This window comes from Stenella coeruleoalba, assembly GCF_951394435.1.
Source record: "Stenella coeruleoalba genome assembly, chromosome: 15".
NCBI lineage: Eukaryota > Metazoa > Chordata > Mammalia > Artiodactyla > Delphinidae > Stenella > Stenella coeruleoalba.
The window spans coordinates 21,141,546-21,153,683 of NC_137161.1; the positions used below are offsets into that span (position 1 = coordinate 21,141,546).

At 50.1% G+C, this 12,138-nt stretch overlaps 1 protein-coding gene across 1 annotated transcript in view; it reads right to left on the reverse strand.

Annotated features, from left to right (window-relative positions):
- Positions 1-8,704: 8,704 nt before the first annotated feature.
- BPI (bactericidal permeability increasing protein) overlaps positions 8,705-12,138 on the reverse strand; it is a gene marked incomplete at its 5' end in the record, with an annotated part of 30,159 nt that continues 26,725 nt past the window's right edge. Inside the window, 3 exons of the mRNA XM_079945128.1 lie at positions 8,705-9,085; positions 10,559-10,635; positions 11,677-11,740. Coding sequence (XP_079801254.1) covers positions 9,047-9,085; positions 10,559-10,635; positions 11,677-11,740 — 180 coding nt within the window. The 3' untranslated portion in view covers positions 8,705-9,046. The remainder of the gene's footprint in view (positions 9,086-10,558; positions 10,636-11,676; positions 11,741-12,138) is intronic.

Consider the following 12,138-nt stretch of genomic DNA (forward strand, 5'->3'; position numbering starts at 1 on the left):
CCTGGGCTCCCAGAGGGCTGGGCCAGGTCTGTCGCAGCCTCAGGCTGGGCCCAGCTCCCTTAAGTAACTGAGGCCTGAGCCCTGAGGCAGCTCCTGAGTGAGGCGGGTTCCTGGAATCAGGAAGGGGAGGCCTAGTGACTGGAACCTGCTTGCAACACTGTTGGGGTCATGGGTCATACTTAAAAGCCTGTTGTCGCCGCCCCGGGTGAGAGGATGGGTTGGCCTGGGCCCAGGTGACACTGTTTGTCCCCTCTTCCCACAAAAAGACCCCACGTTCATTTCCAGGAAGGCCTGGTTTTATAGAGGCTCAGAGGGGCCAGGTCACCGGCTCAAGCTCACACACCCGGCAGGTGGCAGAGCTGGGAGTCCAAGCCAGCTGAGTTATATACTCACCTGTTTATGTGAAAAAGAAATCTCCGCCCCACACCCCTGCTTCCCATCCCCTATGGGAAAACAGGCTTCTCAAGCCTTGCTAGTGGTAAAATCTTCTGGAAGGCAACTTGGCAAATCCTTAAACACCTGCATGCCCAGTGACCCAGTAATTCTACTGCTGGAACTTGACTCTAAGTACATAATTAAGTCAGTGTGGAAATATGTCACAGCAGTAGGATGCCCTTTGCTGCTCCGTGTGACATCGGCAAGGTCAGAGTGGGACCCTAAGGCGTTCAACAAAAGCGCACTGGGTATACTAACTCTCATACATTTAAAGTGAGACTGTAGAAATAAATGTATTTCTTGATACTTCAGAAAGATGCTTATGAGGGGCCCATTGCCAATGGCATCATAGGGTGAGGTTCTATTTCTTTGTTCTATTCTCACGTTTGCCAATCTGGAAAATTCTTAGCAAGGAGTTACGAGGGATTGTTTCTGGTTGGATGGGCAGGATTATGAGTGTTTTGAAAAACTTTTTGTTTGCTGGTATTTCAATTTTTATTTTCTTGGGATATATTGTATTTGCAGTAAGTAGAGAAAATAAAATTTTATTTTGGGAAACAAAATTTATAGTAGGGATTGTGCTTAATTTGTAGGGATCTCTAGCCTCCCAAGAACTCCCTATATTCGTGAGTTTTGTTTTGCCCCCACCTCCAGGAAGCCTTCCCCGATCACCTCAATATTTCCCTGGATTAGAGGAAGGTCCTCCTCTGAGATCCCAGAAACCTTTGTACTTTCTCCATCATAGCATTAAACCACTCTCTGCTTTTCTGTAATTGTGGTACTTTAAAAATATGCCCACAAATTCTTTGATACTCTTTCCATCAAAAGGTGGGGTCTCTGTGTCTTCATTTTGAAATTGGGTGGGCCTTTGGACTGCCTCAATACACTGACTGTGGCAGGAGGGACAGGGTTTCTTCCCAATGGGTCATAAAAGGCACTGGATTTGGGGTTGGGATCAGAACTTCCCACGCTGAGCACAGGGAAACCCACACTGAGGCCTCTCTGCTCCTCTGTGTCCGTTTGTTTCTGTCCATCAGGCTGAGGTTCTGGGCTCCTGTGTCCCACCCCCCAATCCCCCTGCAAGAGGCCTGAGTGCTCCTGAGGGCAGGGCTGAGCCTTGTGAATCCTGTGATCCTTCCAGCTCCGGGTGGGAACTGGCAGGAAAGCAGCATTTATTGAGCGCCTACGATGTGCGGGCCACCATGCTGGTTATGCCACACAGCCCCTCTCGGCCCTGCAGCAGCCCATTACAGTGAGTGTTGAAGTCTCGTTTTGAGCTGAAAAAACTGAGGCTCAGAGGGGTAAAGTGATTAAGCCATAGTCACCCAGCAGGGGTTTGAACCCGGATCAGTGGAATGCCATTCCAAAGCGATGGTCAGAGAAGGCTTCTCTGAGGTGACATGCTGAGCTGGGACCCTAAGGATGAGGACGATGTGACCTTTGGAAGAGCCATTCCAGGCCAGCAAAGAACAAGGACAAAAGCCTGGCAGCAGTGTGCCTGGGGGCATCTGCTCCCTGGACTCTGACTGCGGAGGTAGGGAGGGGTGCTGGGCTGGGAGCCGGGAAACCAAGGTTCGGATCTGGCTTCTGCCGGGCCATGGGGCCCTCGGCAAGCCTTGTCTCCTCCTGCGCCCAAGTTTCCCTCTGTAAAATGAGGGGGACAGAGCAGGTGACTCCCATGGGCCCTTCCAGCTGGGAGACGAGGGAGGACATTCTAGAGAGTGAGGACCTCATGGGGACACAGATGTCACGCTTCCTCTGGCAGAGATCTGAGAACGTCCAGGCTGGGGGCTGTTTGCAGGGGCGGGAGTTCCCATAGCAGTGAGCTTTGGACCTTAGAACTCCCCGGCTGGCCAGCGTGCCCCATGGGCCCAGGCCCGGCCTCCACCGCCACAGGTGCCCACCCCCAGGTCAAGGTCCCTGCTGGTGACCCAGGACCCAGCAGAGGCCCCTGGGAGCAGCATGAATCCAACACTGGTCAGAACCCCTGGACTCTTCTCCTACCAGTCTGTCCATCCACCTCCACGAAAGCCAAAGCCGCTGTCACTCCCCCACCATCGAGTCCTACAGCAGAGAAAACGCTCTCCCTTTTAGCAGGAACGGTGTTTAGTGTGTTCTGATTACAAAAGTCTCGAAAAGAATTTGGAAAACCCAGAATTTGGAAACCACAGTGCCTGGAATACTGAGCAGCACATGGTAGATAATTGAGTGAATGAACGTAAACGGGAAAAGTGAAAGGTTAAGGGCATGGATGCTGGGACCAGGTGGCCTGGCTTTGAATCCTGGCTCGCCCACCGGGTGAACTTGGGCACGCTGACTCACTTTTCTCATCTGTAGCTGGGCTCAGCCAAAGGCCAGCACGGCAGGAGGTCGGAGGTTAGGAAGAGAGCAGGGTCAGGCCCTTCTCCCTGCTTCCTCCTTGCTTTGGATTTTAAGTCTGGCCGCGGTTGCATCACTCTTGACACTCCTCTCACCCTTGGCTCCAGCCTCCCCATCTCCCCCCCAGGCTGGGACTCCCCTACTGCTTTCTTTGCTGCTTCAAGCCTAGGGAGGCTAGTTCCTGGGGGCCTCCCATCCTTCACAGGTTTCCTTAAGCCTGTCCCCCAGCTCTGTAAATAGCCCCTTCATTCGAATCCCGAGAACCATCTGAGCTGGATTCTGATTTCCTGCCTAGACCCTGATGGACACAGTTGGTACACTGAGTATTTCTTCTGTTATTGACCTTTTGTAGCAAATGCCTTCCTCTCGTGGAGAGCTCTGAATTCTTTTCCAAAGTCTGAACAGGTCTTGTGCGGGAGCAGTAGCCTGTGAGACAGAACTAAAAGTACAGAGCAACCCTCACTCTGCCACCAAGGATGTCTCTGGGGGCCATCTTCCGTGGGGAGGTGAGATCCTCTTCGGTCTTGTAGGTCACACGTGGTTTTGCAGAGGAGAGAGCCGAGCGTCCAAGAGAAGGAAGCAGGGTGTGTCGAAACACAGAGCCAGAACACGTGACACACTGGCAGCAAGGAAGCCTGGGTCCCTGTCTAGGCTCTGCTCCTGATGTGCTGTGTGACACGGGGTAAACCATGCCCCTCTCTGATCCTCACTTTGCCTCCAAATGCAGATGAAGGTGTTGGACTAGGACAGTGTTCCTCGGATCCCAGGGATCTCATTTATTTATTTTATTTTAAAATTTATTTTCATTGACATATAATTGACAGGTAAGTTTAAGCTGTACAACGTGTTGACTTGATGTATTTATATATTGTAGTATGATCACCACTGTAGCGTTAGCTGACACCTCTATCACAGCACACAATTATCATTTCTTTTTTGTGGTGGGAATAAGTAAGATCTAGTTTCTTAGCAACTTTGAAGTTTATGATACAGTATTCTTGTCTGTAATCATGATGCTGGGCATTAGACCTACAGGACTTATTTATCTACTAGTTCCAAGTTTGGAGTCTTAAATATCATCTCCCCAGTTCCCCCCTGCCCCAGGCTCCCGGTAATCACCATTCTACTCTCATTTTTACGAGCTCAGCTCTTTTAGATTCCACATATAAATGATATCATACAATATTTATCTTTTTTTTTGCTTAGCATAATGCCCTCAAGGGCCATGTCATTGCAAATGACAGGATTCCCTCCTTTTTCATGGCTGAATAATAGTCCATTGCGTATAGATATACAAATTCCAGATGTGGAGATAAGGGAATGCTTGTAGACTGTTGGTGGGAATGTAAATTGGTACAGCCACGGGGGAAAGAGTATGAAAGTCCCTCAAAGGTTAAAAATAGAACTGCTGTATGATCCAGCAATTCCACTTCTGGATATATATGCAAAGGAAATGAAAACAGGATGTTGAAGAGATATCCGCACCCCAGTGTTTATTGCAGCATTATTCACAATAGCCAAGACATGGAAACAACCCAAGAGTCCGTCAACGGATGAATGGATAAGGAAGTTGTGGTAGGTATATATACACCAGGGATCTTGTTAAATACAAATTCTGATTCATCACGTTCCTTTGGTAGATGAGACTCTGCTTGTCTCACAAGCTCCAGGTGGTGGCAATCCTGGACTGTCCTTTGAGAACAATGGACTAAGTGGGCCTCAAGTTCCCTCCAAGCTCAGTGATTTTATACCTCTGTTCACTCTTATTTTTGGCACGGTTTTCTGTGGTGGTGCCTGCACTCCTGAGCACATTGGCTCTAGTTGAAGAGAAGGATGTCGTGAAGACCTGCCTGTCTGGAGCTCTGTAGGCACTCTGGAGTTTGATGTCTATGGCTGTCCCCTCTCTCAACCCAGTCACCTGCATGAACACACACACACACACACACACACACACACACACGCATGAGCCCTGAGGCATGTGGATTTACAGAAAAAAAAAATAGTACTGTCAGTGCCGATCCAATATGGTTTGAGATTGTGTCACCTACTTGGGATGCCAGGAGATGTCACCTGCTGAAGCAGGGCTGGCCATGAGGACACACAGCCTCTCACCCCGGGGAAACTCTAAGGAACTTGAAAACCCTCCCATGTCTCCCTCCACCCCTTCTCCGCCTCTGCAATTGGCAGCATCTAAAATTCGAGCCATAGCCTCATTTCAACAGGTCTTAATAGCTTTCGGGACCCTAAGGAGCTTCTGTTAAAATGAAAATGTCTCAGCAAGAAAAGATTCTTTAATAGTTGCCAGAGTTCACTTTATTGGATTCCTTTCCTGGAAGTCCAGAGGGCCCTTGCTTTTACAGAAGGGGAGGCTGAGACCGAGGTGGGGAAGACCAGCCACACGGTGAATCCATCACTGAACCCAGATTTCTAGCCAGGCAGTGGTTCTGTTTCTTGGGGTCAGGCCCATCCTGGCAGGCAGCCCTGGATCATACTTTGAAAATCATGACAAAGTGGTTTTGGATTCAAATCCCAGATCATTTAAAAACTAAATATTTATTGAGTGTCACCTGTACGGCAGGCATTGGGAAGAGACCTGTGGCAAGCCAGATATAGTCCTTACAGTAGAGTGAGGATTAGTGAGTTTTTGATTTGATTCTCATAACCACGCTTTGAGATGGGTATTATTATGATCCTAATTTTACAGATGAGAAGATTGAAGGCCAGAGGCTTAATTGCTCAAGGTCACACAGCTGGTAAACAGCAGAGCAGGGATTTGAATCCACGGTGTCTGGGACCACAGCTTCTGCTTTTAACCACCATGGCATGAGCTCATCAATGGTACCACTCATTCCTCACAACACCCTCACGCCACAGGGGAGGGCAAGGTTCTACCTCTACTTTTCAGAGGAGGAAATAGAGGATTAGAGAGGTTAAGTGCCATTCGCAAAGTTGTGCAGCCCAAGAGGGATTGGGTTGACACCTCTTCTTCTCTCCCCCTGTAGGGTGCCCCTCCTTCATATTTAAGTCAGCACTGCCAAAAGGAGCCCCAAGTGGGCAATGCTTAACCAGAAGTGAAACTGCTCTGATGATGAGCTTTTAGGCAGTCCACAGTGGACAGCTCAATTCTTTTTTTTTTAAACACCTTTATCAACATATTTCACATACCATAATATCCACCCACTTCAAGTGTACAGTTCAATGGGTTTTAGTATAGGGTTGGCCAAAAAATTCGCTCGGGTTTTTAACGGAAAGAGCCGAACAAACTTCTTGGCCAGCCCTGTATATTCACAGGGTTGTGCAACTCTCACCGTAATCTAATTTTAGAAGATTTTCTGCACCTCCCCCCTAAAGAAACCCTGTACCCATTAGCCATCATTTGGAGTGAGCAGTGCTTAGCCTGAAGGGAGAAGCCGCTCTAACAGTGGTTTTGTAGGCAGCGTGGCAGATAATTTGGAGTGTGTTGGGGGGATGCCCCTCACATCAGACCTCCAAACAACTGCCTATTTCTCAGCCACTAGTAAGAGGTCTCCAGGGCACACTGTGTTCCACTCACTAGTCTTTTTTTTTTTTTCCCGTTGCTGTGCATGGGTTTTCTCTAGTTGCAGCGAGTGGGGGCTACTCTTTGTTGTGGTGCGCAGGCTTTTCATTGCGGTGGCTTCTCTTTGTTGTGGAACACAGGCTCGAGGCACGTGGGATGCAGTAGTTGTGGCGCACGGGCCCAGCCGCTCCGCGGCATGTGGGATCTTCCCGGACCTGGGCTTGAACCCGTGTCCCCTATATTGGCAGGTGGATTCTTAACCACTGAGCCACCAGGGAAGTCCCACTCACAGGTCTTTAGATCCAAGAAATAATTGTACTTTTTTCTATAGAAAGTGGGGCACGGGCTGCCTGAATGTTTTGGAAAGTAGAGGGTAGGCGTGGGAAGGGGCCGACCATCTTCAAAGAGAATGATGGGAGATGAAGTGAGGGTGGGAAAAGGCAGGGTTATGTCCCCTTACTTATCTGTTATGCTCCCACTCCAGCCAGAGGGGTCTTTAAAAAATGAGAATTAGATTGTGTCCTTCTCCTGCTCAAAACTCTCCAATGGCTTCCCTCATTTTTTGGAACAAAATCCAGAGTCTTTAACAGTCTTCAAGGCCTTCCAGCCTCATCCCATGCTGTGCTCCATTCGCCCTCTTCCAGCCTAACAAGCTGCTTTTCTCTGTTCCTATTCAGTGCCTCCATTAGTCTTTGGCCAACAGAAAAAGTGCACCCTCTTGGAGGACAAATTAGAGAAAGGGTTTTGTTCCCTCAGCCTGGTGCCTTTTTTTTTTTTTTTTTTTTTTGCGGTACGCGGGCCTCTCACTGTTGTGGCCTCTCCCATTGCGGAGCACAGGCTCCGGACGCGCAGGCTCAGCGGCCATGGCTCACACGAACCCGTGTCCCCTGCATCGGCAGGCGGACTCTCAACCACTGCGCCACCAGGGAAGCCCCAGCCTGGTGCCTTTTTACAGTGCACTGCCTAGGCAACTGAAACCAGTAGTCCTGCCTTCAATATGCCAAACCCCAAACAAGCAAGATTTGGACATCTGGGAGGAGTAGAAAGAGCACGGGCTCTGATGACATAAAAGGCAGGAATCCCAGCTCAGCCACTTACCAGATGTGTAATCCAGGGACTGACTCAATCTACAAGGACTGAACAAGTCTCACCCTGGGGGATGGAAAGTGCTGTGAGGATTAAATGAAATCATTAGTGTGCTGTGCTTGATCAATGTCCCTCCCTTCGTGGCCCCAGAGTCTCTACCTCCATTTAACAGAGAATCAATGATGTTAGCAGAAGCATGTACATTTTTCTTTTAAAATTAAAAAACGTCTTTTATCTGCTTTTCCTCACTGCAGTGTTTCTCTCCATTTTTACTAGCACCAGCCTGGATGAATTCTGAAGGACAACAGACTCCTAATTTGTGCCCACCCTCTTCCACTCTTGCCCCTCTAATGCTTTCAGAAGTCACACACAAAAAAAACCATTTTTAAAACGAAATCTGGTCATGTCATCCATACACCACTGCCTGCTTCAAACTCTTCTTCATTTTTCTGGTCTCAGACCAAATGTCAACATCTAAGGAGGCTTTCCAGGAATGTTCCACCAGTTTCAAGTACAGTGCTATTAGGCTCCATCTAATGGCCTGAGATAGCCACACCTGATGTTCCATGATAGGGAATGGCCCAAAGTCCCCAGGGAAACTCACCAAGAGTCCAACAACAGTCTGGGCTGGTGATCAGGCTTCCATACCAGCCTGGAGAGTCATGGGGAAGTGTTAACTGCAGCTGAGAATGTGACTGACTAAAAACTCCAAAGGGCTCTGTCCCCTGACTCAGTGTTCTGCTTTGGGTCCAATGACTGGGCAGGAAAGCATGGACTAAGAGAGCCATCAAGGTGGAGCCCAAGTGTGGGGCAGAGAAAACGGGCTGTGCAGGATAAGCGCCCGACAGCGACCCCGCGTGGTAGTGACAGGAGCAACAGCCGCGGTAGATGACTGCACAGGAAGACAATGGGCGGTGCGAAATCACTGTTCAACAGCGACACCATGTGGCAGTAGTAGGAACAACAGCCCATGGACAGAGCCACTCTACAGACCTCTGCCTGACATTAGGAAGCAAGACCCACTCCCTTTGGACTAAGTAAACCCCAAATATTCTTGGGGATTGTTGAATGAGAGGTGCCCTCAAAAAGGGACAGTGGGAGTTTCTGCTAAGGAAAGCATGTGGGGGGCTCAAGAAATGAATTAGAGAACTAAAAAGAGGTGATTGTATCTTGGCCACACTGCGTACAGCCAATGAACGAATGAATGGACATAAAACAAGAAGAAACCATACCATCACACAGAATTCCACAGAAAAAACAGGGTTTTTGTTATTTTTCTTTTTTAGTGTTGTGTGAAGCACAAAGAGAAATATTGTGATTACAATTGAAATGCAATTCCTGGAGGAAATGTCCATGCAGCCTTAGCCCTTGAAAGAAATTCATAATCCCTAAAATACACACCACACACTTTTCCAAGGAACAAGGTTCCCATGTTTAGATCATTTCTGAATCTGAGTTCAGAGACGTTTGCAAGAGTCTCCGAGTCAAGAGCTAGAGAGGGAAGCCTGGAGGGAGGCAGCCCGTGCCCCATGGGGCCTGTCAGGGTTAGGGTGCTGACAGCCCCTCACCTCCTGATGTGATTGACAGCCCCCAGCACCCATGGGGACTTCAGCTGTACTGGACATCTGCACCGAACAGGAGGAAATCCTGGGGGAGAGACGAGAAGGCTGTCATCAGCCGGAAGTGTACCCCTCATCTGTGACTATGGGGATGCTGGGTTTTTAGAAGGAAACTCTGGGAGCCTGTCTGTCGGGAAGGAGAGAGTGGTGCAGGCCTGTCTGCTGACAGAAAGGCAGGAGTGAGTGGGGCGGGGGGCACCTGGCATCCCACCCCTGGGGTCTGCACATCCATGGCTGCCACGGCCCGTGAATCTGTCAGCAGCTTCTCTGCCAGCTGTTTTCTTCTCAGACGTGGAGACCCCTGGGCTGCTGGGAAGGCCTTCACTTGTCATCCCTGCCTCTTGGCAGCTCCAGGGAGCCCTCCTTGCAATCACAGTTGCAAAACCACTTCTCTTTTGCTCCTTCCTGACCTTCACTCAGAATTTTCAGAAATGAAGGAATTAAATTGTGCCTATGGGGTCATTTTTTTTATTTTAAGGATGAACTTAGTAAAATGTAGGGAACATGGGGAATGTGTTTCCTCTGCTCGCTCAGCTATTTCTCTACTGTCTCTTAGCCCTGGTAGTTCTCCCATTAAGTTGAAAGAATCAGGGATTGATGGGATGGATGTTGGGGGTGAGGGAGAGGGAGGAAGCTGGGCGGAGGTTTCCCAGGAGGGCCACCAGGTCATCAGGAAGCCATGGACAGCGGTAAGGAATGTAAGAGTGGGTGATGGTTTCCTTGCAGAGTTAACAGCTTTGTTGGGACACAGTGGGTTTAAGGATGGAGGCACGAGGAAACCAGCATATGTACACTTCGGGCACGCAGAAGAGACTGGAAGCACAGCCGGGTCACTGGGCGGCACAAAGGTAGCTGTTGAGCCTGAGTTGATGAAAGTGACCAGGGAAAGCAATAGTGGGGGAAGGGCGGAGGCCGGGGCAGGAACCCTGGAGAACTCCCACTGGTAGGGGAAGGAGGAGCCAGCAAAGGAGACCGAACAGCCCAGTGAGAGGTGGCTGGAAAACCAGGAGAGGGAATCTTCAAAGCTAGGAGAAGAAAGCATTCCATGGATGGGGAAAATAGTGTCAGAGGCTGTCAGGGGGTCAGGGTGAGGGAAAGGGAAGAGGAGGCCGTCCATTACGGTATCTGCCAGACCCTGCGCTTTATACCCCAGGGCCTAGAAGGATGCTGGATGCAAAGGAAGGCACGCGACACCTACTTGTCAAGTATTTAAGTGCATCCACCTTATAAAAGAGGCTTTAGGGCCACCACGTGAGTTCCATTTTTACCAAGGGGAGGGTGGGAGTGGTGCATATGGTTAAAAGCAGGGACCTGGCTTTGACTTTGGACTTCATGTAATGGCCATGTGGCTTTTCTGAGTCTTAGCCTCTGTTCTCTGTTTAGTAACAGCGCCCACCCTCTGGGATTATTGAAAGGGTAGAAAGCGCTTGATCCACAGCTGACATGGAGGAAGGTGGCTATTGTGATGGGAGATTTGGCGAAGGAGAGCTTGGGGACTCACCTGGTGAGGCTGAAACACCAGGTTGAAGAGCTGGATGGAGGCGGGCAGCGGGAGAGGGAAGCCTTTCTGCAGCTTCTCTGCATTGGAGGTTAAGGTAGAGGTTAAGGTTAAGGGACTTCCTCTGTAGGGAAGAGGGAGGTGGAGGGAGCGGCAAGGATCTGAGACAGACAGCCCGGCCGCCCTGGCCCGGCTCTGGGAAGAAACCTGTGAAGAGGCTGCCTGGAATCTCCCACTCTCTCCTCCACCGTGCTCTGAGCACCCAGGACTGGTGAATTCCCGCCCCCTCAGCCCCAAGACCACCCTCCTGAGGATGCCGGCGCTGCTGGTGCACACCCAGCCCGAGTGACGGCCGGAGCGGCTGCTTGCTGGGCTGTGCAGGCCCCCCGGGGACATGTGATGGATAGGCACACGAAGCCCCTCCACGTTTAGGATGAAACTGGAAACGGGCTGTGGTCCAGCCCCCCCATCCCGCCACATTCTGCTGTGAAACTCTGGAGAATTCTAAACTCCAACCCGGTCCCTCAGGTCATTATGAAGCTGCATTTGTCAAGGTAGGAGGAGAAGCCAGAGACTATATGTAATAATTTGTTGTCTTCATTTACAATTTCCAAGTGTTCTAGTTACACAGCACGGGGGCCTCTATTTGTGCCCTTGCCCCTGGCTCTGCAAAGGTCAGGGGTTTCACCAGTGAGTGAGCTGAGTGGAAGCGTTAGCCCAGGTTCGCCCTTCTTCCTTGGTCCTTCTCTCTCAGAGGTGGAAAAAGACCTAGGGCTCTGGCTTCAGGGCTGGGATCAAATCCCAGTTCCATCTCTCACCTTCTCTGTGACCTGGAACAATCACTTAACTTCTCTGATCTCCCATTTCCTCCTATGAAAACTGACGCTGTTGCCATCCCCTGTCTTAGGGGCTGTCTCAAAGGCTGGATGGGCACATGGGAGGAACTCAACCGTTTTTCCCATCCCTTTTCTGGGTCAGATGCCATTTGAGGCTCATCTGAGGGCACCACCTCCAGCTACCACAGCTGGGGCTGGGTATTGGGTGGTTTCAGGACCGAACCCCACCCCCACCCCGCCTCTTCCCCAGGACTGAAAATCAATCCTTTCTCCAAAACTCCTTACCGTTAATCTTGGGAATCACGACAGTGGGCACAACGTAGTTCATGATAGTCTGCAGCAATTCAACCTGGGGGTCACGAGGATGATGGGACACACATCAGGGCACTGTAGCATCAGCTGTCCTCCGTCACCCTGCCTCCCACCCAGGGCAACCTCACAGCTGGGAAAACCGCTGAGAGACGGACACAGGGGTGACGCGAAAACTCTGCAGCTCAATCAAGGTCACCAAAGTGACCCCTTTTGCTTTAAAAGTTCCAGATGCAAATCACTTTCTAGACTGTAGGGGGCAAGGCTGAGGTAAGGAAGGTCGTCACAGAGTATTTAAATGTGAAAAACTTTGCATAAGAAAATGCACCTGCTCTGACACTGGGCTAGAGAGCAAACTAGTTCAAACTTTTGGAGGGCTATTCGGCAATGTTCATCCAAAGCCTTTAAAAATGTGTGTGCGTGGTGGGCCAGCAAACA